Source organism: Myotis myotis, unplaced genomic scaffold, assembly GCF_014108235.1.
Source record: "Myotis myotis isolate mMyoMyo1 unplaced genomic scaffold, mMyoMyo1.p scaffold_m19_p_41, whole genome shotgun sequence".
Classification (NCBI taxonomy): Eukaryota; Metazoa; Chordata; class Mammalia; order Chiroptera; family Vespertilionidae; genus Myotis; species Myotis myotis.
This window is the reverse complement of record NW_023416348.1, coordinates 528680-555907: the sequence shown is the minus strand read 5'-3', so window position 1 is coordinate 555907 and position 27228 is coordinate 528680. Positions and strand designations below refer to the sequence as shown.

General features: G+C 60.1%; 2 protein-coding genes across 6 annotated transcripts in view; one reads left to right on the top strand and one right to left on the bottom strand.

The window, feature by feature from the left end:
* The window catches only part of TECPR2 (tectonin beta-propeller repeat containing 2), a 66119-nt gene extending 50761 nt beyond the window's left edge, over nucleotides 1-15358 (top strand). For 4 of the 5 annotated variants that reach the window (XM_036306517.1, XM_036306512.1, XM_036306515.1 and 1 more), the window contains 3 exons: nucleotides 11200-11341; nucleotides 12518-12667; nucleotides 12949-15358. In XM_036306517.1, coding sequence (XP_036162410.1) covers nucleotides 11200-11341; nucleotides 12518-12667; nucleotides 12949-13100 — 444 coding nt within the window. In that variant the 3' untranslated portion in view covers nucleotides 13101-15358. Of the gene's footprint in view, nucleotides 1-11199; nucleotides 11342-12517; nucleotides 12672-12948 lie in introns of all 5 variants that reach the window. The other variant, XM_036306516.1, reaches the window with a different exon arrangement.
* A 4078-nt stretch (nucleotides 15359-19436) lies between these two features.
* ANKRD9 (ankyrin repeat domain 9) lies at nucleotides 19437-22202 on the bottom strand. The gene is made up of 3 exons (XM_036306518.1): nucleotides 21999-22202; nucleotides 21051-21104; nucleotides 19437-20500 (listed from the first exon to the last, which is right to left on the bottom strand). The coding sequence occupies exon 3, from the start codon at nucleotides 20448-20450 to the stop codon at nucleotides 19518-19520; it is 933 nt and encodes a 310-aa protein (XP_036162411.1). The 5' UTR covers nucleotides 20451-20500; nucleotides 21051-21104; nucleotides 21999-22202; the 3' UTR covers nucleotides 19437-19517.
* Between the last annotated feature and the right edge of the window lie 5026 nt (nucleotides 22203-27228).

Genomic DNA, 27228 nt, shown 5'->3' with positions numbered 1-27228 from the left:
ACTTCTTATAGGTCTGTTCACAACTTTCTGTTTTCTTCTTCTTTCAGTGTGAACAGTAGGTCTTTCTAGGAAGTTGTTCATTTCACCTACGTGTCTAGTTTATTGGCATCCGCTTGTTCGTGTTTTTCTTTATGACCCTTTTTATTTCTGTAAGGTCGGCAGCTATGTCCCTTCTTTCCTTCCTGATTTTAGTCATTTGTTTCTCCTTTTTTTTCTTACTTAATCCAGCTAAAGCTTTGATAATTTTGTTGATCCTTTCAAACCCCTCCTTTGGTTTTGTTGGCCTCTCTCTCTCTTTCTTTCTATCCTCTAGTTCCTCTGTGTCACATCAGCCTTTTGCTTCCCACTTGCCTGTGCTTTGCTTGCTCGTGATCCTCCGACAGCTCCCAGGCCCATCGACAACCTGGAATAACCTTGGACTGGAAAGCGTGTGGGGCCCCAGCATGGAATCCTGCCAGGGTCAGGGGGCGCTGCTGGGTGGATGAGCGCGGGTGGTGGTGAGGATGCTGCCGAGTGGGGCCGTGCCGGGCAGTGAGCCGAGGCCACGGGGCCAGGCCAGCCTGCCTCTGCTGCTCCTCGGCCGGCCCGCAGCTCATCCATGGGGCTGTGTGGGAGACCATGAAACCACACTCCTCTTCCTTCCTCCTCTTAGATTCTAGAATAACCTCTCGGAAACAGAGCTGAAACTGGGGGGAGAAAGCTGAACTTGGAGCGTGCTGCTGCCTGCAGTGACCAGCAGCCTTGCCCAGTGAAGTGGCCACTGTGGCACAGGCTCCTGGGAGGCCTGCAGGCTGTGCTCTGAGCAAGCCCGACTGCTAACGGTGTGGGAAGCAGTGGCCGTGCCGAGTGCCTGCTGAGCTGAGCCATGTCGCACTCGGCACACAGCGCCGTGGGATGTGTTCACACAGGTGCTGGGAAATGGGCTCCTGTGGGGAAACCAGGCTTTGCCCTTGCACCAGCCTGTCTGCGCGGCTCTCCCAGCTCTCTGTCCCTCTCCTGCTTCCCCCAGGGCTGAGGGCAGGAGTGGCTCCCACCTGGCAGTGGAAGCGTGGTACTTGGACAGCTCCGTGTGGGCGCCACAGCCCTAGTGAGTAGCTGAGCGAGACGTGCCCCAGGCCTGCTCTCCCAGCACCACCTGCGGGGCCGCTGCTCCTGGGCAGCGGGCTGAGCACTTCGTTGCTGCGTTCTGAAGTGGCCACGGGCACCGTTGCTGGGCACTCCCATGTGCCAGGCTAGCGCTTGAAGCACATCTTCCCCCCCTCCCAGTGCATGCTTATCCCTGCCCCTGCCCGTTCTGAGTCCATGGAGAGGACTTAGAATGTCAGGACGACTTGGTTGACCAGGTGTCCAAATGCAGACAGGTTCACATGTTTCAGCCGCGCCCCACCTCTCTCTACGGCGTCTTATTTATTCTTTGCCTGCGCTTCCTGGTCTGCATGTAGGACGTTTGCATTTGGGGCAAATGGAAGAGGTGATGGATGGATGCTGAAGGGTACAACGTGTGAGCCACAGAAATCTGTTACCGCAGTCTCTCCATTTCTCTTTCCTGGTCTCGGCCCTGAGACCTCCCTCCTGCAGCAGTTTGGGGTGAAGTTTTACAAAGCACTCAAACAAATGGCCCAGTTTTCAGACTTGCTAACGTGTAGAAAGGTTCGGAGAAAACATTGACAGTTGTGTTTAGCATCTCTTTGGAGTTTGCTGCATCAGTTGGAGATTTTCTGTCCACCTGAAAATTAGCTCTGAAGCTGAACACAGTTGATGGGATTTCCCGCGCTGCTGGTGCTGGGTGGGCATAAAGGAAGCCGGTCCAGCAGGTGGTCCAGCTCCCGCACCCCAGCAGGCCCCCCTCTTCTTTCACAGGGATCTGCTTAGCCCCTTATGCTCACCTCCGCCCCCTGGTCCCCTCCGCCCCCTGGTCCCCTCTGCCCCCTGGTCCTAGCGCCCCCTGGGAGGCTCCCGCCAACTCCCTGTGCGGACTGGCTCTGTCAGTTTCTCTGGGGCCCTTGTTTCTGCCTGGATTGCAGCTTTCCTGGAAGACAGAAACCTGGAAAACCAAGACAAATATGACTGCAAATGGCCAGACTAACACTTAAAACTTATTTTAAATTCAGCTGCTTTAGTTATGCTTAGTATATGAGCAACAAAATCAAACAAGCACGCGAACAGGGCATAGCTAGTACCTGAGAACGCCACGCTCACAATGCTGCTGGTGGGGATGGAGGGAACGAGATGGAACTTCAACGTCCAGATCTTTAGAAAAGCTCAGGCCCGACCACAGGGAGACGCTGGGGAAGCGCTGGTGTTAGAGAGTGTGCCCCCCCCCCCCCGCCCGCTCGCCACCCCTTCCCCCGGCTGGGCCTTCCATTGATCCGTCAGAATGAACCATCGTCCCGGCACCAGAGCAGAACGAGGTGAAGGGAATTCTACTCTCTGCTCCCGATCTAAGGCAGTGCCGCCTAACCCTCGATGTCACTCCACCCTCTGTGCTGGGATCTCACCCCAGGGTACCAAGATGTCCTGGTTTTGTGGGGGTTTTTTAAATATATATTTCTTTTTTAATATTACTTTTATTGATTTCAGAGAGGAGGGGAGAGGGAGTGAGAGCTAGAAACATCAATGATGAGAGAGAATCATTGATTGGCTGCCTCCTGCCCGCCCCACACTGGGGATTGAACCCTTAACCTGGGCGTGTGCCCTGACCGGGAATCGAACTGTGACCTCCTGGTTCATAGGTCGATGCTAAGCGCCACCAGCCGGGCAAGACGCCCTGGCTTTAGTGAGAGAGCAGAAGTGCTGGCTGCTTGGGCAGGGCCTGGGAGGCCGCTGCTCCTCAAGGGGATGTATCGGGGCCTTGCTGAGGGACGACACCCACACAGCGAAACCGCTGCAGCCGCGCACGGCCTCGCGCGAGAGCTGTGTTTCCTGGAGAAGTGCTCACAGAAGCACTGGAGTAGAAGCATCAGCTACAAAACACGTTTGATGAGCCTGTGTTTGCATTTAAGAGCGTACACGTTGGAAAAGTGTGAAGGCAGCAACACACAAAAGGAGCTCTGTCTGAGGGTGCTGTTGTGGCCCCTCCTCCTTCCTTCCGTCCCCTCTTTTCTGAGTATCTTGCCGGGTCACATGTCAGTGATGGAAAAAGCAGTCCATAGCTCTGAGTCGCCTGCTAACACAAACCCGTCCTAGAAAAGGGTCAGAAATGTTCCCAAAGCCGTTTGTGGTCACTGTAAACATGACCCTTGGTCCAGAGAGCGGGTGCCTGGTGAGCGCGCTGGCCCGCCTGGCGTGAGGAGCCCACCTAGCAGGTCACGACAGCAGCTGATGTAAATAATTGAGGATGCACTTTGAAATGGTGCTCTGGGCAGTACGGATCCGGAGGACTGTTCCGAGTGGAGGAGGGCGTTAGTGGTTTGGAGCTGGCCTTTGCCCCGCCTCCTGTGCCGGCGCTGCCGCCAGGGTTCGGGGACGGTCAGTGGCGTCTGTTCTCACTGTGCCCACAGCGCGCTCAGAGGAAGGTGGTGTGGTTCCCTGTTGTGAAAAACAGAAACCAAAACCAGAACGAGAAAATCCCACTACGTTCCTAGAAGAATCGATAGCGAAGTGACTGTTTTTGGTTAAGGGATCATGACCTCTCATTGCTGTTTTCTAAATTTACCTACAATGGGCAGGACATTTTTTTTATAATCGGAGAGAAAAACATATTTGACAAAGGACCCAAACTTTGTGGGTCAGCAGCCCTGCTCCAGGCCCCTCCCCGTCCGCCTTCCCTCCCTGCCCACCACACACACAGGTTTAGACCTGGGGGACACAGGAGCCAGCGCTCCGCTGTGGGCGAGGAGAGCGCAGCTGCAGAAAGCAGGCTCCCGTTCCGGCTCCCATGGGGCGGGTGCTTAGCTCCGTGTCCTCTCCGTTCCTCGGACACTTCAGGTTGTCATCTTGGAGGATCCCTCTGGGACACTCTGGTCACTCGGGTCCGGCCTGGTCACCCTGTCCAGCTGGGGTCGCCCTCACCTCCCTCGCTCCTAGATCCCGCGTCTTCCTCTTCCTTTGTTTTGGGGTTTATCCTCCAGTCCGTTCCTGAGGAGGTGCGTGGTAGGTACCTCTTGGAGACATTGCATGTCTGAAAAGTCTCTCCCACGTCACCCTGACCGTGCTGGACACGGCCGTCCAGGCTGGGGGTCGTTTCCTGAGAAGCAGGACGTCCTCCTGCACCGCCTCCTGGCGCCCAGCGTGGCCTGAGCCGCTCTGGTAGCTGATCCCTGAGATTTGACCTGCTTCTCCTCTGGACATTTGTAAGCTCTTTGTTCCGTGTTCTGAGGACAAATGGCGCTGTGCCCAGGAGGCCTGTCCTTTGTGCCAGCGGACCATGGCCTCAGTTCTGGGCCACGTCCTGTGCTGGTAGCAGCCTCCTTCCTGCCTCGGCCCTCCTGCTCCTCTGTTTGCTCTTTCCGGGGTCATGCTCTGTCCCTGGCTTCCTAACCTGGCCTCTGCTTACCTTTTCTCTCCTGCTTTCCCTCTCTTTCTGCTTTTATCCTACTTTCTAGAAGGTGTTGCCCACTTTTGGGGCTGTCTCGTGAGCACACTCAACCACTGAGCCACACTGGCTGGGCCCAACCTTTTTAACTCTCCCTCATCATGGAGCGTGTTTCGGGAGGGGGGAAGGGCAGGTGTGAGTTGGTTCTGGAATCGTCTCCCAAGCAGTGCTGGTGTTTGAGCGCGCGCAGGAGCGTGGGCTGCGTGCTGAGAGCCGGGCGCAGTCACCCACCCGCTCCTGGGCTCCCCGGCACGTTAGCTGCTCAGGACCACGCGCCGCCGCCTCCCGCGTGGCAGCCAATGCTGCTGACGCAACAACCCCGTTTTGAGGAAAATGAGGTTGTGCTTGCCACTTCCTTCATTATCCCCTGTTACCTCTGTTCCTAGAGCACCGTTGTTTTGGGGCTCTCTTCTCCAACCCTGGTCCTAAGAAATACCACCCTTCCCAGGGGCGTGTGTCTGTAGCCTCTGTCTCCTGCGCTGGGCGGCGTGGTTCCCAGCAAAGACCACCAGGCGCAGATGGGCTGCCATCGGGTGACCCAGTGCTCCCTAAAGCTGCCAGCCCAGGAAGGGTCTGCATCAGTCCTGGAGGAGCAGAGCCGGGCCTTCCCTGCACAGAGGCCGCCCCAGGCCTGCGTGTGCAGCGGCGGCCAACAGGGCCTGGGCGCCGGGGCCATCTGAGCAGCTGCCACGTGCCCAGCCACGGAGACAGCGGCCAGTGCGCAGGGAGAGTTTCTGCAGCGTCACGGTCACCGTGCTGCCGGCCGTGACGGGCTCAGGTGCTGGGCAGAAGGGTCACAGGCCTCGGCCTCCACGCGGGAGGAACAGGATGTGGCGGCCGTGCAGGAAAGGCGGCAGGTGCAGTCTCTGAAGTCACCCCCAGGCCAGGCACGGGGCAGTCACAGGGGCCGCTGGCTCTGCAGCTGCCGGTCAGGAGAGGAAAGAAGCCGAGAGCTTGTCGCTTCCGAGCCCGCAGCGGGGCTCCCTGGGCCGGGCCCTTCTCCCAGGAAAGCGCCCTGAGCTAGGCGGGTGCCACAGTGACGGCGGAGCAGCTCCGGGAATCGGGGGCTCCTGCAGGACCCAGCGCGCGCAGAGCGGGCTCACCCCCGGGTGGTCCACACAGCCGTGAGGCTCGGCCAGGAGGCCCGGCAGCCAGAACCCGCGCCCCAGCCTGGCAGGGGACACGGTGGGGGAGAGATCAGCCCAGGTCACAGGCTGACCAGAGAAAAAGTGTCCCAGCTCCCTGCCCGCCGCCCCCTCGCCCTGAGGGTCCCCTGCACTGAGACAGGCCTGGCCGGGGGAATCTAGTCCCAGCTGACCTGCAAGTGACAGACCTGAGCAGGAAGGGGCTCTGCAGGAAGACCCAACGGTCAGAAAGTACAGCCGCTGCAGGGCCACGGGGCAGGACGGGACACACCCCGCTCAGCCTCGCGGTGCGCGGTGCAGGCCCGAACCCGCAAGGAAACAGGTCCTCCTGCACGGCGGGAGGTGGGTTCAAGGTCAGTGACGCGGGGAAGGGAGGACGGGCCTCTGGAGGTGCGTGGCGTCCGGTCGCCTTGTTTCCAGGGCTCTTCCCAGGGACCTGCCACTGCTCCACAGGCCTCGCCGACCCACCGCATGTCCCGCAATGAGAAAGGCTGAGAACATGCTTTGTTTTTTTTAATGTGATCAATTCTGTCTGTTTTGTAAGCATGTCTCTCTGACCATCTGCAGGGATGCTTTTCTGTCCCTTATTCTCTCTCTTTTTTTTTTTTGTAATCCTCACCCGAGTGAGAATAATTTTTAGAGAGAGTGGAAGGGAGAGAGGGAGAGAGACACATCCATGTGAGAGACACATCGATTGGTTGCTGTCCACATGTACCCCGAGCAGGGGCGGAAATCATCGGACTTGCAACCCTGGTACCTGCCCTTGGTGGGGAATCGAACCTGCGACCCTCTGGTGCACGGGCCGGCACTAACCACTTGGCGCACTGGCCAGGGCTCCGGAACATTCTCATCACCCAGAAGGAAGCCCTGTGCCCAGGGTCAGTCCCCACCCCCTCTCTTCCCTGGAAGCACTGACCCGCTTCCTCTCGGTGGGTTTTCCTCCTGGAAACGGCTCAGGCACGCGGCCTGAGGGGGGCTTTGCTCACGTGCTGTCCGGGCTTTGAGGCCCATGTTGTGTCAGGGTCAGGCCCGAGCGAGATCCCACTGCAGGCAGAGCTCGGTCTCTGCGCCTCGCAGGCCTGCGTGTCCGTCCAGCGAGCGCGGCCCCCGCACAATCCGCCCCGCTCCCAGGCTCAGGCGGCGCTCAGCATTGTTTGGCAGTAACGTGTTTCCTGCTCGGTGTGTACCGGTAACCTAGAATGAAAACGGCCGTTACTACAGCGAATGTAACCATCGCTGTGAAACCCCCGGGGAGCCGACAATTCACATGACTCCCTCTGTTGCCGTGTCGCTTGGGGGCGGGCCGGGCGGCGAGCACCACCTTCTGTGTCCGGGCCTCCGGTGCGGGCGGGGCTGTTGTGAAGACTTCCACTGCTGTGGCCGTGCCTGCCTGTGGGCTGAGGCCCGCTCCAGTGCTCTGGGTAAATGTTCCCGCGTGGGCTTGCTGGGTGGGGCTGTTCACCCCTGGGCCTGCAGCCTGCTCTCCATTCCACACCCCATGGGAGGGAGGTCCCTGTTCTCCACGCGCTCCCTAGCTTGTTCTGTTCCGTTTCCTTTCTCCAGACGCCCTGTGGGTGTGAGGAGGGCTGCGCTGTGCTCTGACTCGCATTCCCACGGGCTAGTGGACGATGTCGGGCACCTTTGCATGTGCTTGTTGGCCTTTGCTATCTTTGGAGAAATGTCTTTTTTAAGGTGCATGTTTTAGTTGATTTTTAGAGAGAGAGGAAGGCGGGGAAGAGAGACGGAGAGAAACGTGGGCCGGCGGCCTTCTGCACTTGCGCTACCAGGGCTTGAACCCTCACCTCGTGCCTGGGATGATGCTCAACCGACCGAACCACACCGGCCAGGGCTGGAGAAGTGGTTCTCCGAGTCCTTTGTCCTTTAAAAACGTGGTTGTTTCTCTTGTTGTTGTTGGATTTTAAAAGTTCTGTATTCGGGGTCCTAGGCCAGGGGTGGGCAGCCTTTTTGTGAGTGCGTGCCAAAACCAGCAAAATCTGACTCAGAATTCTTCTGTGCGCCAACCCTCATTTTTTGAGAACATGGTACGCCTACCTGATCTCTCTTAAGGTGTACGTATGTGAAGAACCTTGAAGAAATAATAAAATTCATTCGAGCAACAAAAACACAGTATATGATGATGAAAAATACACTTATTTTTCAGTGTATACATGTACACTGATTGTCCGACAGAAAACTTTCTGACTCCGTTTGATAGTATCAGTGGGACTTTGCTGCTGCATCACTGATGACAGATTTTACCTCAGGTTTATATTTCGTGACCTTCAGAGATCTGCACGAGCTACTACTTTCATCTGTCAGGCTACTCCTGTTCCGAGACTTAACAAAATTCATCACTGAGAACAAAGATTCACAAGCGTATGTGGATGAAACCAAAACACTCTTCGGATCTAGGAAGGCAGGGAGAGTTAAGGCAGAGGCATAGAAATTGCTCTTCCCCTCTCTCGTCAATCCATGTCTATGGTCTTTAAGAGAACTTGTTATGTAAAATTATTTATTTATCTAAGATGCACCTACTCTGAATTTATCTGAAAAATAAAAATGTCGTATTAAGAAAAAAATTATAAATGGAAGATTATAAGAGAAGGTTTCGCGTGCCAGCAAGAGTTACTAGCATGCCAAACATGGCACGCATGCCAGGGGTTGCCCACCCCTGCCCTAGGCCCTATTCAGTGATCTGGAAGTGTTCTCTCCCCTTCTGCGGGCGTCTCTTCACTTTCCTTGTGGTGCCCTTTGAGGTGCGGAAGTTGTGAATTTTGATGAAGCCCAGTTTACCTTTGTGTCGCTGCTATCTTTGGTGTCGTGTAAGGACCGTTGGCAGGTCTAGCTCCCACGCTGACTCTGACCCGTTCGCGTTGCTCTGAAGGGGGCGTGAGGCAAGGACTGTCCCGGCTCCATTTGCCGGGAAGCCGCTTTCTCACTCGCAGTGTTGGCGCCCTGGGCAGCACCACTCGACTGCGTGGTACGGCTCTCGGGTCTGCCCCGTGGGCTGGCCTGTCTCAGGGGACCGGCCTCGCTGTGTGACCGCCGCAGCGTCCGAGTCGTCCTGAAAGCAGGAATTGCGAGACTTCCAAATTTGTTCTTTTTCAAGACTGTTCTGACCTTCGGGATCCCTTGCAGCCCCACATGAATTCTAGGATGAGCTTTTCCATTTCTGCCTCAATACCAGCTGGGCTGTGTGTGTGTGTGTCTGTGTGTGTGCATGTGTGTGTGCGCACGCGTGTCTGTGCGTGTGTGTGGTCTCGCCTTGCCTGTGCTTGACAGAGTGGAGAGCCTAGTGGCCCCTGAATCAGAAGCACCCGGGTGTTTGTCTACAAGGTTGTTTCGGGGCCCCAGCCCCAAAGTCTGATGCATAAGGGTTGGCCCCAGCCCCCAGTGTGCCTCTGTTTTTGTTAATCTTCCCCCGAGGATATTTTTTCATTGATTTTAGAGAGAGTGGAAGGGAGGGGGAGAGACAGAAAAACATCATTTGAGAGAGAGACGTTGATTGGCTGCCTCCTGCAGCTCCGACCTGGGGCTGGGGATCGAGCCTGCAACCAAGATTCATGCCTTTAACCGGAATCAAACCCTTCAAACTGTGGGCTGAAACTAACCACTGAGCCAGGCCGGCTAGTGCCTGAATGTGCCGTTTTAACAGCCCCCACACACGTCCAGGGACTCCAAGGTTTGAGAACCACTAGCCGTTCTTACTCTGGAGGGACTTGGGTTCAAGAGCGTTTCCTAGTTTGAAAATGGCCGGTGTGTGTACAGAGCAGCCTGCACAGACTGCAGCTATTCACCCGATTGGCCCTGCTTGGCCACTGGAGTAAGGTCCCTGGGAGTTTCCCAGGTGACATTTGTGAAGCAGTATGTCTCGGGCCGTGTTCAGGAGCTCTCAGGTGGGTGGCAGACAGTGGGTGACATCTGTGAGATCCTTTGCTGCCATATCACCCGCAGTCTTTTCCTTGTTGCCGCCACTTAACCCCATTCTCCCAAGTGCCAGGCGGTGCGCCCTCTGACCTCCCCGATGCAGGCGGTGCGCCCTCTGACCTCCCCGATGCAGGCGGTGCGCCCTCTGACGTCCCCGATGCAGGCAGTGTGCCCTCTGACCTCCCCAATGCAGGCGGTGTGCCCTCTGACCTCCCCGATGCATGTGGTGCGCCCTCTGACGTCCCCGATGCAGGCAGTGTGCCCTCTGACCTCCCCAATGCAGGCGGTGTGCCCTCTGACCTCCCCGATGCATGTGGTGTGCCCTCTGACCTCCCTGATGCATGTGGTGTGCCCTCTGACCTCCCTGATGCATGTGGTGTGCCCTCTGACCTCCCTGATGCATGTGGTGTGCCCTCTGACCTCCCTGATGCATGTGGTGTGCCCTCTGACCTCCCCGATGCATGTGGTGTGCCCTCTGACCTCCCTGATGCATGTGGTGCGCCCTCTGACCTCCCTGATGCATGTGGTGTGCCCTCTAACCTCCCTGATGCAGGCGGGGTGCCCTCTGACCTCCCCGATGCAGGCGGTGCGCCCTCTGACCTCCCCAATGCAGGCGGTGTGCCCTCTGACCTCCCTGATGCAGGGGTGCACCCACCTAACCTCCCTGCGTCCTCAGTCTTGCACGTTGCATCTTGTTTCCTGCATCTGCTCTCAGGCATGTCTCCAGAGCTCCCTGAACCGTCAGCCCCGGCGTCCCGGACCCTGGTGCCCAGCAGGCCTCCACTGCTTATGGAGGAGATGCCCCTTGCACAGTGCTGCCCGGCCCAGCCCCGCCCACTCCAGCCGCCTGAGCGGTGGGCAGTGGGCCCCCGGCTACCTCCTCCAGTGGTTCACAGGGCTTTCAGCCCCTTGTGTCCCCGTGCCCCTGCTTTGCAGACACTTCCCCCGCCTGGCACACTCTCCCCTGCCCTCCTCTCTGGGTCATTCCTGTTCATCCTGCCATCTTGGTATAGGGTGGGATCTAGGCCGGCTTCCCTGACCTCTGGGTCTGACCCAGTTATGTGGTCTGGGCGCCTCGTTCACCTGGGCAGCTTTTGCCTGGGGCAGCCTCCTGTTTCTCTGTGTGACTATTTGAGTAATGGCTGTCTCTCACAGGACTTGACATCCAGGAGACACCCAGCTGGTGTGGCTCAGTGGCACATGCCCGGGTTGCGGGGCTGATCCCCAGTAACAGTTTAAAAGAGGCAGCCAATCAATGATTATCTCTCATCATGGATGTTTCTATCACTCTCTCCCTCTCCCTCTCTCTCTGAAATCATTAAAAAAAATTTTCACAAAATCCAGGAGACAAGAAAATTGATTGCCAGCTCCTGGCACAGTGCCTGGCATGTGGTAGATGCTCAAGTACACCTGTTGGGTAGGTGGTGGGGGCATGAGTGGATGCGTGGGTGGTGACGTGTGGCTGAGTGGCTGGCAGGCTAGCAAGCAGGAATCAGCAAAAGTTTCTAGAATCTCCCGTTGCTGCGTCACTGACCTCGCCTTGCTCTGTCCAAAAATAACGACCCCCTCCCACTCCTTCCCTCGCACCCGCAGCCTGCCGGGGTCACCTTGGTCAGCGTCCACTGCAGCCCCAACGACCAGATGCTGTGGGCGCTCGACAGCCGGTGCAACGTGCACGTCCGCGTCGGGATCACCGAGGAGATGCCCGTGGGGACCGACTGGGATCACGTGCCAGGTGGGCATGGGTGGCATGGCGCTGTCCCCCCAGGCAGGCCCTGGCCGTCAGCCTAGCCTGGTAGCCAAGGTTTCACACTCGGATCCTTGTGCCTGAGGGCTGCTGGCGTGAGGGCCCAGCCTGCACCCTGGCTCTCCGTCGCCTGGCTGCTTCTTGCCCCTCAGCCCCCCCGAGGTGCCACTGCAGCCTGTCCCCCGGCGCTGTGCACAGGCCAGCGGGGCTCAGCGGCACCGCCGGACCCTCTGTCCTTCCGTCTCGGGCTCTCGGCGGCTCTGCCGATGGGCACCCTCTCCCTCAGCTGTCACATGGGGACAGGCACATGGCGGGACGGTTGCAGCGGCAGGACAGGCACATGGCGGGACGGGCGCAGTGGCAGGACGGGCACATGGCGGGACGGGCACATGGGGACGGGTGCAGTGGCGGGACAGGCACATCGGCGGGACGGGCGCATCGCGGGACGGGCGCAGCGGCGGGACGGGCACATGGCGGGACGGGCGCAGCGGCGGGACGGGCGCAGCGGCGGGACGGGCACATGGGGACGGGTGCAGTGGCGGGACAGGCACATGGCAGGACGGGTGCAGTGGCGGGACGGGCGCAGCGGCAGGACGGGCACATGGCGGGACGGGCACATGGGGGACGGGTGCAGTGGCGGGACAGGCACATGGCGGGACGGGCGCAGCGGCGGGACGGGCGCAGCGGCGGGACGGGCACATGGCGGGACGGGCGCAGCGGCGGGACGGGCGCAGCGGCGGGACGGGCACATGGGGACGGGTGCAGTGGCGGGACAGGCACATGGCAGGACGGGTGCAGTGGCGGGACGGGCGCAGCGGCAGGACGGGCACATGGCGGGACGGGCACATGGGGACGGGTGCAGTGGCGGGACAGGCACATGGCGGGACGGGTGCAGTGGCGGGACGGGCGCAGCGGCGGGACGGGCGCAGCGGCGGGACGGGCACATGGGGACGGGTGCAGTGGCGGGACGGGCGCAGCGGCGGGACGGGCACATGGCGGGACGGGTGCAGCGGCAGGACGGGCACATGGCGGGACGGGTGCAGCGGCGGGACGGGCACATGGCGGGACGGGCGCAGTGGCGGGAGAGAGCAGGCTCTTGGGAGGGTTGGTGCATCCGCCCGCAGCCGGGGTCTGAGGACAGACGGACGCCCTTCTTGCCTACAGGGCTGCAGGCCTGCCAGCTGGCGCTCAGCACCAGGACCGTGTGGGCCCGCTGCCCCAACGGGGACCTCGCCCGGCGCTACGGCGTCACCGACAAGCACCCCGCGGGGGACTACTGGAAGAAAGTGCCCGGGCACGCCACGTGCCTCACAGGCAGGTCCGGGTGTGGGCTGCGCAGGCCTCCCCGAATCCAGGCTCTGGACCGTGTCAGCGGCTGTCCAGGCGGCTCCCCCGGACTCCCTCTCCCCAAAGCCAGCCCTGGGTGATCCTGAGGGAGGGGAGTTGTACCCGGCTCTGCCAGGGCCTCCAGGAGGGGACAGGGCAACCTGAGGAAACAGAGGCACAGGTGGGGGGCGTCTGGCCCCACACCCAGAAAGGGCCCTGTCAGGACGTGGAGCTCTGGGTGCTCACTGTGGCCGCTCTTGTCCCTGCAGTGACCTCGTCAGATGAGCTGTGGGCGGTGGGCCCGCCCGGCTACCTCCTCCAGCGGCTCACACGGACCTTCAGCCACGCACACGGTGCCCAGAGCAGCCCGACCGCCACCTCGCACCCTGAGGACCTGGAGGACGAGTGGGAGGTCATCTGAAGGAGCTCGGGCGGCGCTCAGGGCGGCCAGATGTGCCGTGCGCCATCGGTTCTGAGCCGCGCTCTCGGACACGCCACATCCACGCGTCTGGACATGTGGGCACGTTGAACGCCCCACACTTGCTTTCACCATGTTTGTTTCTGTCTTGTTCCAGAACCACAGCCTCAGCCGAGTAACTGGAGCCTGCGCGGTCGTCCGCGTGGGGCAGTGGCTGCGGTCAGGGTCTCGTCGCTGACCACACCCTGTGGGCTGCCACAGCAGCCACGTCGAGGCCAAAGGTCAGTGCTCCCACCACTGGACACGCTCCCACGTGGTGCACCTCCTCCCAGGGACGCAGGTTCCCGCACACATTCCACGCCAGGCGCCCAGATGGGAACCCAAGGCCGCTTTGGAGGGGTAGGCGCTGGCCGTGCCAGGATGGAGGCCTGGCCGTGCACGCACCCAGGCGGGTCGGTGCAGGAAGGGCGGGGGGGGGCGCAGCGCCCTCTCGCTAGCAGGAGTCTGTGCAGCTCGTGCTGCAGGGCACAAGACTAGGGCACCCTCAGGAGCAATCTACAGTTGTCGCCTTTTTGTTTGTTGTACAAACCTGCATAAGATACCTCGTTAGGAATGAAATGTCAGATTTAGGAGAGAAACCTAGTCCCTGAAGCCCGCGGAAGGCCTCGCTCCCTCCGGGGTTTGTCCCGAGCCCGCAGCCTCAGCTGCCGCGTCCGACAGTGGGCGTCGCCTGTGCATCCTTGTGTGGGGAGCCCCTGGGCCTGCCGCTGCCTCCCAGTGCAGCCGCACTGTCACGGCATTTGGGCTGATCCCTAGGTTAGTGCTTGCTGTGGTCGGCTGCTGTGGCCCCGTCAGACGTCAGTTCATGGGTCAGCCTGCAGTGCCCAGTCACCTCGCTGGCACCTGAGCTGTAGGACTTGGAGCCCAGCCTGCGTCCACCCTGAGCCCCCTCCCCTGGACACAGCTGCCCATTCTGGCCGCTGCTGGTTTTAGCTGCCCTTTGCCCAGGGCCCAGGCACTCGAGGCCTGTTTCCTACTAACGCAAGCATGTCGAGCCCCCAGGACCTGGGTGGCGAGCAGGGAGATGCATCCTCCGAGGGCACCAGGCAGCGGTGGAGAGGGTCCTGCAGGTCCCGGTGAGGACAGGCAGCTGGGGCGATGCTGCTGCACACCTCGTTGTCGTAGGTCCTTCCTTAGGGTTGGGTGACAGCAGAGGGCCGCCTGGGGGCTGCAGCGAGTTCGGGCCTCACTGCTCTACGGACAGCAGGCTCCTCCAGGCCCGCGCGCTTCCACGCATCACCCCGTCTCCTCGATGCGCTGACCATAGAGCTGCAGTGCTGGGCACGGTTTCTCCCTGGTTCTGACTTTGGGTCGTGCTTGAGACAGTGCAACGAACTGGACGTTTTCCACGCCGGGTCAAGCCTGTGTCTGAGCCGTGACCAGGTGTCCTCTGGGCACTCGTGGAGGTCATGTGGTCCCTGCCCACCCACCCCACTGCCCGCAGAGTGCAGCGGATGTGATCGCCTGCCCCGACCCACGTGACATGCACACCGGCCTGCCGAGGGTGGCGGGCCTGCGGGAGGGGTCACCCCACAGGGGCTTGTGCCCCTGATCCCGGGAGGCGGAGTGCAGGCCGCCTGCTCACGGAGGCACTGAGGCCGGGGCTAAACCTCCATCCAGGAAACAAGGGTGAGCAGTGCCCTTTGGGACCAGCACACGGAGAAAGACCACGTGCCGGCCGGCAGGGCACCTGGGCCGGAGGCTGACAGCGTCACATCCCGTCAGCAGACATGGAGGACTGAGGGCTGGAAGTAGGAGAGCCGCGGATTCCCGGCGGGGGAGGGGCACTGCGGCCTCGGCTTCCCACAGGGACTCGCTCCTCCATCAGCTTGTCAGGACCCCCGCGTGGTTTCTACGTGGGAGGGGCAGGAGGCGCTCCCAAATAACGCCTGTTCACCACAAATGCCCCTGCCGGCCTCCGCCCTCCGCCCTCCGCGGGCCTGCAGGTGAGACTCAGTCACGGAACTCACTCTGCTGACATGGAGCCCAGCTCTGGCGCCCCAGGCCACCCACTCAGCACCCTCACTGTCCTGGGAAGAGGAGTGAGGATGGGGCGGGGGGCAGGGACACCCCGCAGCCCAGCCAGGCCCCCAGGGGTTGCACCATGCAGGTGGCATCGGGCTGAGGGGGCCGAGTGAGACTTCACAGCCCGTGGACCACTGCTCAGCTGTTGGCACAAAATAAACCTGAGGTGGATTAAATGGTGTCCGGTTTCTGGGTGCAAGGGCTTTCTGACCTCAGTGGTGGGGAAAGCGCAGAGGAAATGGATTTGATTTCTTCAGGGGAAATACTGCAGATTAAAGCCACGTGCACTGAAGGGAAATGGCACCCGGGGCGCGGTGTTGCGCACACACCCTCGCACTGGCTGCACCGGGAGGAGGGACGCCTCAGACCGGATGGACAAAGGAGGGGCAGGGGCCGAGGGTGGGGGAGCCCCTGGCAGCCCAGCAGCGGCCTCGAAACCTTCGCACCCAGGACTCCACCCCGGACACTGCCCTCAGTCCGAGTCCTGGGCCGGCAAACAGCCTGACGTGCAGCACAGCCCACGTCGGACTGGAGCCCACGGCACAGGCTCTCGGGCAAGCGGGCGCGGCAGCCCATCCACTGGGCAGCCTGGCTCCTGGGCGGCAGCTGCTGTGCCCTCAGAGGCCACTCGGGAGGAGGCTGCGCGCTCACTGGCGGGTGGAGAGCCTCCGCTCCATGGCGCCCGAGGCCCGAGAGGAGCGAGCCCACCACGCAGGCTGCTGCGCACAAACCTGTGTGCAGGTGTTGAATTCCGAGCCGCGTAGATTTCTATTCCAAAAGTAGTAAAACTTGCATTTTAAAGCGCAGTCCTCGCTAGCATTCTCTCTGTGCTCTCAGAAATAACCACCAAAGACTTCGTCAAACTCATGTTCCCAGGGTGTACAATATAGCTTATGCTGCGTGCGTTTAAAAATACTGTGTGCCATGGTGTCATGTATGTAACAACATGCATAGGAAAAATACCCGTATATACACTAATGGAAAACACAGGAAGGAGACACCGAACGCTAGCAGTGTGTCTGGGGGGTGGGTGTGGGTTGGCCTCTTGACTGGGGGCTGGGCTGGGCAGTGGGTGTCTCCAGGCGGGCCCCGCCCACCCTGCCCCAGCTTCTCTGCAGAGTCGGGGGTCCGCCGTGAGCGTGATTCTATAAGCTAAATTCCTTCACCTCAGCCAAGGTAGAAACCTGTCTTCCCCTGTCCTGACGGGGGGGTGGATACATGTGTGTAGACATTTGTCCTCCCTCAGACTATACACTCCAAGTCTGTGCATTTATTACCCGTCGATTGCGCCTCCATTTAACATGTAGCCAAAACCAATCCCTGCGGGGCGGGCTCTGTCCGGTCACTGCTTGTGAATCGGGTCCAGAGGCTACACAGCCTCCATCCCGACGTCCAGGACACGCCTTGTTCTGAGCAGGATGTGGGGTGACTGGAAACTGCTCTCAGGACAGTATTTGAAAGTTTAAGAAGGGGGGGCGGGATGGAAATTGGGGGAAAGAGTAACCTCGGGTGAGCGAGGCTGCAGAGGCACAGCGAGGTCAGCACAGGGTCACGTCACCAGGGCCCTGCAGCCTGCCCTCCTGGCATCCCCCCAGGCCACCCGACAGCACGCAGTGTCCTGTGCTGTCCCTTCAGGCTCTGGGCAGATCATGATACCAACAGGTGTCCAGGGTACAGATTCCGGCCTCCTGGCTGGGTTCACTAGGCCCCTGGATGGGCCTGGGGGACCGAGTTGGCCACAGTCAGATTTTCTTGTGAAAGGCTGGAGGAATGGACAAACTCGGCAAACGAACCAGCACTTCACTGCAGAGAAGAGGGGCCTATTGTGGGCAGAGAAGCCAATGAGCCCGCCTGCCAGGGGTTGAGAGTGGAGCTGCTGTCCACCAGGGGGCCCTGGCTGGGCCTGGCCGCCTTGTCCCCAGACTCCACGCTCATCACCAGGCGGTCATGGTGACGGGCGGGGCCCCTGTGCTTGCTGCCTCCCGGGGGCTGGAGGGCTCAGCCGGCTGATAAGCCCAAGCTGGGCCTGCCCTCCCTCCCCTCCAACCCTCCCCCCCTCCTGGCCAGCAGCGGCCACCAGATACCCTTATCTGCCCTGCACCTCCCCTCTCACCCACAAGCGTCAGTCCCCAGTGATGGTTGTGGAGGCCATGCCCAGAACCAGGCCCTGCCCTCTGGGCTGTCACAGGTCTGTGAGCTGGCCTGGGCTCCCTCTCCCTTCAGCGAGGACATTGGGCTGATGCCCGGGCTGCCCCCCTCCTGTCCACTCCTCCAAGGGGTGCTGAGATGGAACCCCAATGTCACCCAAGAAATGAGGGTGCAATCCCCTGCTCACCCCAAACCAAACCGCTCCACTCGGGCCCTGGCCTTCCCCACTCTGTGCCACCCACATCCTCCTGCTGGGATCCTGCCCCAAACTCCAGGACCAGCCCAGGTGCCACCTCTGCTTGCCTGACAATGAGAGGCATCCCCCTTGCAGGGCCTCAGGGAGCCCTGAGATGGACAGCTCCCCCTGCCCCTGCCTCACCCCAGTCCCAGCCCAGGGGGCACAAAGGAGGTTGTCCCCGAAGAGGGGGAGTGAGAGGGGACCTCGGCCTGGGCCCTGGACCAGCCCCTCGGAGGCCAGAGCTGGCGCTGGGGAAACTAAGAGGAAGTCTGCAGGCCCAGGTCCCCCGCCAGGTGCCCAGCATCAGGGCTCCAAGCCCCTTCCCCCCTCACCCCCAGAGCCACCGTGACCTGTTCTAGACACTCGGCTCCCCGTCCCGTCTCCCCTCAGGAAATGTCCCCTCCCTGACAGCGGCAGGACTGGGGCCGTGTAGAGGAACCAGGGGCTCCTGAGGCCGTTTTGAGTTGGGAGAGGTGAATATCCAACACCCCCGCCCCCTGCCCCGTGTCAAGGTTCAGAGAAGCTACCCAACTGGCCCAGGACACATGGGGCGGAGGGGCCCTCACTCCCACCCAGAGCCCAGGATCAGCCACTGGCTGCAAACCCTTACCCCCTCCTTCCCACCAGGCCTGTGCACCCCCCACATCCTAGAACTGGGGTCACATCCTTTTCAGGGCACGCAGAGCTTGGAGATGGTCCAAAACACTTTGAAAACATGGGGACACAGAAGTTCGGGATACAGGGGTGTGTCCCAGGTCACTCTGAGAGTGAGTGGTAGGTGCAGGCCAGAACCAGGTCCCACAAGCAAGACTTTCCTGCACCCAGGCCCCTTCTGTATCCCGTCCTATGGCCACCAAAGCCTCTTTGGCCCCCAGGCATGCCCCCGTCAGGGACGCTGGGGCAGGGTGGGCAGTGGGTGCCCCGCCAGGCTGGTGACCACGTCATGCACACCTTTAGCCCTCAGCTCCTGGCAGAACACCGTGGCTGCCACCCCCGGGTTGAATTTCACGGCCCAGAATTCCTGAGCCCTGCAGCCTGGCTGTGCTCCTGGTCCAAGGCGCCTGGGCATGGACCCCGCTTTTCCGCCAGGGCCCCTTTCCCTGAAAGGCTGTGACAGATCTGCTGGCCAGTCTGCACCTTGAGAACCTGCCTGCGGAAACCAGCTCTACTGGCTGGGCACGGCCTCCACAAGCCTCACTGGGGACTGACGCCTGTGGGTGAGAGGGGAGGTACCACATCGCAGGCTGCCACTGGGCGATGCAGCCACACCACCCTGGGCACCACCTAACACCCCCTGGGAGGCCCACCTTGGGGGACTGAGGGCGGGTCAAGGCACAGCCAACCCACCTGAGGGGGTGGAGCTGGGCCAGGAGCCCAGGCTGGGTGCCTGCTCATCCTCAGGGAGAAAAAAAGGGGGTGACAGCACGAGGCCAGGCCTGGGGAGACCAGGTTTGGTGGGGAAGTCACAGTGACACCCAGTGTGGGAGGGGGCAGGTGCCAATGGGATAGGGAGGACCAGCTTGGGGCACACCTCCCCCTGTAGCAGCCTTCCTGGCCTCCTCGCCCTCCAGACCCAGCCCCCTGCTGTCAGTCCACAGCCCGGCTCAGCTTAGCGGTCACTCCCAGAGGGATAACCTTCCAGGAGGTTCTAGAATCGAGAGATGAGGGTGGAAGGTTGGCCCTCACCTTCCTCAGGCTGGGCAGTGAGCTGAGGTCAAGGCCTGCTCTTGGGAGCCACTGATCCCTCAACCCCGCTCTGCGCAGGGAGGTCACGCACTGAGCCCAGCCAGACTCAGAAAACCTGCGGCTTGGAGCCCAGCTGCCACCCTCCCGGCCCCACGATGGGACAGACGAGGCAGAGTCTAACGTACAGCGGTCAGTGTATGTAAAGTGCCAGTACAACCTCCGAAAATAGTGCTCTCCCACGTCCAGTCCCAGGGCGCCCGGGGCTAGCCCTTGCCCGTGAGGTCCAGCGGCTGCAGGAAGGGCGGCAGCGGCAGCTCATCCAGGGCCTCGGGGAAGCGGCAGGGCGAGATGGCGGTGACCAGCACCTGCATGGCGCGCACGAAGAGCGAGGGCGGCGCCAGGCCCGCCAGCCACTGGAACTTGTCTTCGCCCAGCAGCCGCTGCCAGCGCGGCCGGTCGCCCAGCAGCTCGCAGCGGGCCAGGCGGGCGGCCGCGGGCGTGTACAGCACCAGCAGGTCCAGCAGCAGCAGCAGGTGGCGCTGGCGCGCCTCCCCGGGCGCAGCGGACGCCCCGGGGGCAGGGGCGGCCCCGGAATCGAGGCCCAGGTGGCGCAGCAGCAGCTCAAGCGGCGTGAGGCCCCCGCCATCGCGCAGGCCGGGCGAGGCCCCGTGGCCGAGCAGCAGGAAGAGGCACTCGGGCCGCGCCAGTTCGCAGGCCACGTGCAGCGCCGTGCCCCCGCCCTCGACGCGGCCGCAGCCCCGGCGGTCCAGCAGGCGCGCGCGCTCCTCGGCCGGGAAGTCCCGCACGGTGCGCAGGACGCGGCGCAGGATGCCCACGCGGTTGTAGCGCACGGCCAGCGCCACGTGCGGCCCGGGCGCGGCGCAGCAGCGGAAGCCGGCGCTGGGCGGCGCGAGCGCGCGCCGGGGGAAGGTGGCCAGCAGGTAGTGCGCGTAGGCCTGGTGGTCGTGCACCAGCGCGTAGAGCAGCGCCTCGGACGGCGAGTAGGCGGTGGCGAGCCCGCGCTCGTCCCAGTGGAAGGCCTCGCTGGCGCGCATGTCCTCCAGCAGCCACACGGGCAGCTGGTCGCGCACCGCCTGGTAGAAGGCAAAGGAGGACTTGCGGCACTGCTTCTGCGCCCGCAGGCGCGCTGCGCTGGCGCCGTCCGCTCCCCCGGGCCGCTGTGCGTCCCACGGCATGCTGGCAGGGGCCACGCCGGCCTCAGGGCATGGGCTCCGCGGCCAACCACCTACAGGCAGAGGGGACACGGTGAGGCGCCTGGGCCCCTGTCCCCACGGCCGGGGGAAACCGGAGGGCCTACGAGGGGATCTGCTCACCCCTCACAGGGCCGACACTGTACCCACCTCCAGCCTCACCGGCCCTTCAAGGCACTGCTCACAGCTCCCTTCCCTCCAGACCCCAGCCACCTCCCACCTCCTTGCTCCAGCTGCGCCTCACCTGAAATCCCCTCGTTCTCTGGCATCTCTAGGAGACCTACCTCTGCCCGCAGCTCCTCCCACCCCCATGATCACAGTAAAACCTTACCCTCCCCCCAGCCCAGGGACCCCACGGGGAGAGTGCCTGCCCCCCTGGGCCAGGCACATCCACCCCCAACAGAGAAAAGGCCAGGTGGCGGGTAGGAAAGTTGACCCACATCTCAAGAGGAGCCAAACTCTTTCTGTAGCCCAGTCCTTTCTGTAGAACAAATCCCTGTCCTAACCTTGACCTGTCCTCTGACCCCTGACCCCTAGAGTCTACCCCCAGGCAGGGCAGGGGCAGAGCTCTGGACTCAGACCTACCTGGTTCCTGCACGGGATCCCCTAGCAGACGCGGGTCTGTCACTGCGCCTTCATCTGTAAGGAAGAGGGGAATGCAGGCCACGAGCCCAGCAGGGTGAGTTTGCGGGGAGGCGGGACGCTACCTTCCACCCAAACATGATGTCTGCAGGGTGTCCACACCCCTGGCTCCTGGGAGGGGGCTGGAGGGTGAAGTCAACTAGAGCCTGGGGTGCACTCCCAGCCACTAGGGGAAGCAGGTGCTGTCAGCCATTCTCCAGCAAGGGGCAGGCTAGGCAAGGACCAGCCAGCAAGCCATGGCAGAGCCAAACCTCCAGCCCGGATCTCCTGCCTCCCATTTGGGGCTCTTTCCATACATGGGGTGTCCCAACCCCTGAGGGGGCCCAGCCTGAGCCCTGACCTTGCCCTCTGCGCCCCCAGCCTCCACCTGAGCCTTTGACCCCGGCCCAAGGTCCCCACTGCTTTCTCCCAGGGCTAAGTCCAAGATCAAAAGTCAAAAAGGTCCGGGAACTAAGTTACGGAGATGGGCACGGTGGGGGCGGCCTGCAGGCCCAGCGCCCTTTGGGGGGCACTGCGACTAGACACCCCCCACGCCTGGGCCTCTGCGCCCCAGGTGGACCCTGTGTGGGCAGCGTGGGGCGCCGGGCGGGTTACGTAAAGTTGGGCCGCCCCACGTCACCGGGCATTGAGTCACGGCCGCGGCTGGGTGAGTGGGGGGTGGGGCTGAAGAGAGCCCAGGGGCGCGTCCCGGGCCGTGCGCCAGCTCCTCCCGGTCCCCTCCCGGGGACGCGGGGACCCCGCCGGGGGCGAGGCCGGTGCTGCGGGCCGGCGGCTGGCGCAGCGAAGGCGGCACCTGCGTGTGCGTGTGTCCAGGGGGCGTGAGGGGGGCGGCGGCCCGGGGGGAGCGCCCGGCGCAGGGGCTGCGGGCAGGGAGGGCGGCGGGGGACTCACCGTGGGGGCGGTGGCCGCAGGCTTGCGCGGGGAGTGCGGAGGCGAAGGTCCCAGGACGGACGGACAGACGGGGAGCTGCCGCCGCCCGCCCGCCGCAGCCGCTCTCCGGGCCCCGCGGTCCGTCCCAACGCCGGGAGGCGGTGCGGGCGCGGGCGCGGGCGCGGGCGGCGGGCGGGCGGCGGGCGGCGGGCGGCGCAGTGCGGCCCGGGCCGGGCAGGACCGCGGGGCCGTCCGCCGCCGCCATTGGCCCGCCCTGCCGGCCCCCGCCGCCGCCCATTGGCCGTCGCGCTGCACCATTGTTACGTCATCAGCGGGGGGCGGGGCGCCCGGCGGGACCTGCTGAAAAGTTGGGAGAAACTTGAGGGCGCGCGGGGCGGGGCGGGGCTTCGGGAAACCGAGCCGCGGGGAGGGGAGGCCCCGGGCAGCGGCTCCTGCCTGCGGGGCGGCGCACGCGTGGACGCCCCGGGTCCATCGACCGGGACTTTCCTGGTCGCCCCATGAGTCGCAGTCTAGGTCCCCTTTGCAATGACCCTGTGACCTTGGGAAGACATCAGTACGCGGAGGGGTCAGGAGGCGGGAGCTGTGACCCCTAAGGGCCTCTGCCTGCTGGGGTAGGGCCCTCGGGGTCAGAGGCTCGGGTTCAGGCTGGGGGCGCCGAGGACGCTCCCAGGGAATGGACGAACGGGTGCAGACAGCAATTTGTGAGCTCCTACTGTGTGCCATGTTCACATTCGGTAGTGCTGGGAGCGATGAAATTGGGGCTCACAGAGGGTGGCCTCCTAACCAGCAGCAGCCAGGACGCAAGCCAGGCGCTTCCCCTGCTTTTCTTCAGACGTGTGCTGGGTTGGGCCCCAGCTTCCCCACAAGGGGCCCGAGGTTTGGGGCACCGCACAGGTCACGCGGAGACGCACCCAAAGCCCTGCCTGGCCTCAGTGCGGTGTGGCCTTGCAGGCCCTCCCATGCCTCCGGGGGCCCATGGCAGCCAGATGCACAGGAGCTGGGTCGCAGGCGGCAGCCGCACTCCGGGGAGCACTTAATGACTTGCCTGGATCTGGGTTCCACTTTGCCTGGCCTCAGCCTTGACCTCCTCCCCTCCCTCAGCTCCCGTTCCCTATCCCACTCCCCTCCCCTGTCCCGGGTGTCTCTGCGTAGGATGGGGTCCGAAGGAATGGTGGTTCTGGGGCTGACCTTTGGCCTCTGGGAGCCCCAGGTCCTGGGAGACAGCCTGGGGAGCTGGTGGCTCAGGCCTGCAGCCGCCCTGCTGCCTCGGCCCCAAGAAGACAAGGACTGGAGTGGAGGCCTCAGGCGTCTCCATGGCAGCAGTGGAATGAGGGTGAAAGGGCATCAGCTGTGGGTGCCTGGCATACAGCTGGCTTCCAGGCAGCTCTCTCTCCGCGCCTCCATGCCCTCCTTGCTGGGGTTCCCAGAAGCCCCTTTCTAAAAGTCATATCTGACCCCATTTCTCTACTGCTTAGGACAGTGGTTCTCAACCTTGGCTGCACATTAGAATCACCTGGGAATCTTTTTAAAATCCTGATATCTGGGCCCCCTCCTCCGGAAATTCTGTTTCTTTCTTACTGATGTTGTGGCCCCACCCCAGAACAAAGAAACAGAATTTCCGGAGGAGGGGGCCCAGAAATCAGGATTTTAAAAAGATTCCCAGGTGATTCTAATGTGCAGCCAAGGTTGAGAACCACTGGCTTAGGAGCTTGCCGAGGAAGTGGACTTAGTCAGAAAGACCAGGTGGGGAAGGGAAAGGCATTCTGGGGGGGAGGGGGAGGAACCCAGCTGGAGGGAGCAAAGGTCTGGGAGGGGCGGAGGGAGGCTGCAAAGGTCCAATGGGGTGAATCACAGGGCAAGGAGCTCCTGAGGACTTGAAGCAGGAAGCCTTTGGAAGTCTGAATTATTTCAGACACAAAAAATAGCCCAGCAGAGCGGCTCAGTGCTTGAGCGTCACCCTAGGAACCAGGAGGCACGGTTGGATTCCCGGTCGTGCGTGCAGGAGGCAGCTGATCCCACTAGCCAGGGCGGCCTTGATTTTATGTTGTTTTGTTTTGTTTTTTATTAATTAAATCTTTATTGTTCAGATTATTACATTTGTTACTCTTTTTCCCCCCATAACTCCCCTCCACCTAGTTCCCACTCCACCCTCCTCCCTCACCCCCCCCCCACATTGTCCTCATCCATAGGTGCACGATTTTTGTTCAGTCTCTTCCTGCATCCCCCACACCCCTTCCCCCTGCCCCAGAGAATAGTCAGTCCACTCCCTTTCTATGCCCCTGATTCTATTATAATCACCAGTTCATTCTGTTCATCAGATTATTCACTTGATTTTCAGATTCACTTGCTGATAGATGTGTATTTGTTGTTCATAATTTGTATCTTTACCTTTTTCTTCTTCTTCCTCTTCTTAAAGGATACCTTTCAGCATTTCATATAAAACTGGTTTGGTGGTGATGAACTCCTTTAGCTTTTTCTTATGTGTGAAGCTCTTTATCACTTTGAATATTTCTTGCCACTCCCTTCTGGCCTGCAAAGTTTCTGTTGAGAAGTCAGCTGACAGTCGTATGGGTACTCCCTTGTAGGTAACTGACTGTCTTTCTCTTGCTGCTTTTAAGATTCTCTCTTTGTCTTTTGCTCTTGGCATTTTAATTATGATGTGTCTTGGTGTGGTCCTCTTTGGATTCCTTTTGGTTGGGGTTCTCTGCACTTCCTGAACTTGTAAGTCTGTTTCTTTCACCAGGTAGGGGAAGTTTACTGTCATTATTTCTTCAAATAGGTTTTCAATATCTTGCTCTCTCTCTTCTTCTGGCACCCCTATAATTCAGATGTTGGTATGCTTGAAGCTGTCCCAGAGGCTCCTTACACTATCTTCGTATTTTTGGATTCTTTTTTCATTTTGCTTTTCCAGTTGGGTGTTTTTTGCTTCTTCGTATTTCAAATCGTTGACTTGATTCTTGTGATCCTCTAGTCCAGGGGTGGGCAAACTTTTTGACTGGAGGGCCACAATGGGTTCTTAAACTGGACTGGAGGGCCGAAACAAAAGCATGGATGGAGTGTTTGTGTGAACTAATATAAATTCAAAGTAAACATCATTACATAAAAGGGTACGGTCTTTTTTTTTTTTTTTTTTTTAGTTTTATTCATTTCAAACGGGCCGGATCCAGCCCGCGGGCCGTAGCTTGCCCACGGCTGCTCTAGTATGCTGTTGGGAGTCTGTATAATATTCTTTATTTCAGTCAGTGTATGCTTAATTTCAAGTTGGTCCTTTATCACAACCTCGAGGGTCTCATTAGATTTCTTGTAGGTCTCATTAAGTTTATCAGCAGTTTCTAGAAAGTTCTTGAAAAAGCTAAATTAGTTCATCACCACCAAACCAGTATTATATGAAATCCTGAAAGGTATCCTTTAAGAAGAGGAAGAAGAAGAAAAAGGTAAAGATACAAATTATGAACAACAAATACACATCTATCAGCAAGTGAATCTGAAAATCAAGTGAATAATCTGATGAAAAGAATGAACTGGTGATTATAATAGAATCAGGGGCATGGAAAGGGAGTGGACTGGCTATTCTTGGGGGGGAAAGGGGTGAGGGGGATGCGGGAAGAGACTGGACAAAAATCGTGCACCTATGGATAAGGACAGTGGGTGGGGAGTGAGGGAGGAGGGTGGGGTGGGAACTGGGTGGAGGGGAGTTATGGGAGGAAAAAAGAGGAACAAATGTAATAATCTGAACAATAAAAATTTAATTAATAATAAGAAAAAGAAAAACCTTAAAAGTGTAGTTTTGAACTCTATATCCAGTAGTTTGCTTTCCTCCATTTCTGTCATTTGTGTCCTTTTTCTTTGTCTCCGCATTTTTTTATGCTTCCCTGTGTTGATAAAGTGGTTTTCTGTGCTACGTGTCCTCTAGGGCCCAGTGGTTCAGCCTCCCCAATTACCTGAGGAGGACACTCTTGGTGCACCCCCTTGTGGGCTTTGTGCACAGTCTTGTTGTAGTTAAGCCTTGATTGTTGTAGGTATCACTGGGAGGAATTGACCTCCAGGCCAATTGGCTATGAGAATCAGCTGTGTCTGCAGTGGGAGAACTTCTGTGCTGGAGACACCCCTCTGGGGCAAGACTTGCTTCAGTGGGGCTTTGGTGCTCACTGAGTCTGCCCCCTGAGTGTGTCCTTTATGGTTCCACGGAGCTGCAAACTGGATGGTCCCACTCTGACCTCTGGGTACACTCTGATTTTATGTTTTATTACTATTTCAAAATTAAACCTTTGCAGAGAACTCAGGTGGCTACCAAGGAGGTAGGGTCAAGCTGTGTTTTGGTTTTATTTTGATAATAGTTTATTGATTTTTAGAGAGAGAGAAGGAACAAGAGAGAAACATCAATTTGAGAGCATAGTAACACCAATCGGCTGCCTCCTGTATGCCCCCTCCTGGGGATCGAGCCCGCAACCTGGGCACGTGCCCTTGACTGGAATCAGACTGGCCACCTCCTGGTGCAGGAGAGGATGCCCAGCCAACCCAGCCCTGGCCAGGGCTCGCGCTGTGCTTTTACTAGTGAAACCCGGAAGCCAGCTGGGTGGCCGTCCAAAGGAAGTGCAGAAGGTAACCAGACGCACCTTCCCGGTGGGATCTGGTCCCTCAGCAGCAAGCCTTTCTGAGGGGACTGTGTGAGCCTGAAGTCTTGGCACCACCCCCTCACCTGCCCTCTGCACCCCCCACCCAAGGGAGGCAGTCTCCATGGAACTCTGGGTTCTTGTAGGATCCCTGAACCCAGCTGTGCTTGAGGACTCGGACTGTCTCATTAAAGGAGCTGGTAAATTTTTTTTTATTTTTTAAAATATATATTTCATTGATTTCAGAGAGGAAGGGAGAGGGAGAGATAGAAACATCAATAATGAGAGAGAATCATTGATTGGCTGCCCCCTGCACACCCCACACTGGGGATTGAGCCCACAACCCGGGTATGTGCCCCAACCAGGAATCAAACCATGACCTCCTGGGTCGACATTCAACCACTGAGCCACACCGGCTGGGCAAAATTCTCTTTTTAAAAATGCCCTAACTCATTCGAGTATCCACCTGGGGCAGACCCTGTCCTCCCAGCAGGATTATAATGTCCCCTTCCTGCTCAGCAGGTCCAGGTTTATGAGGGAAATGACATGGCAGCTGCGGGACATGCATGTACAGGTTTTATGCAGCCACCATCAAGGTCAAGGTCAGAGAGCTGGCA

Bases quoted from the DNA above. Each gene is read 5' to 3' on its own strand.
- ANKRD9 (XM_036306518.1), bottom strand. From the start codon at position 20,450: ATGCCGTGGGACGCACAGCGGCCCGGGGGAGCGGACGGCGCCAGCGCA.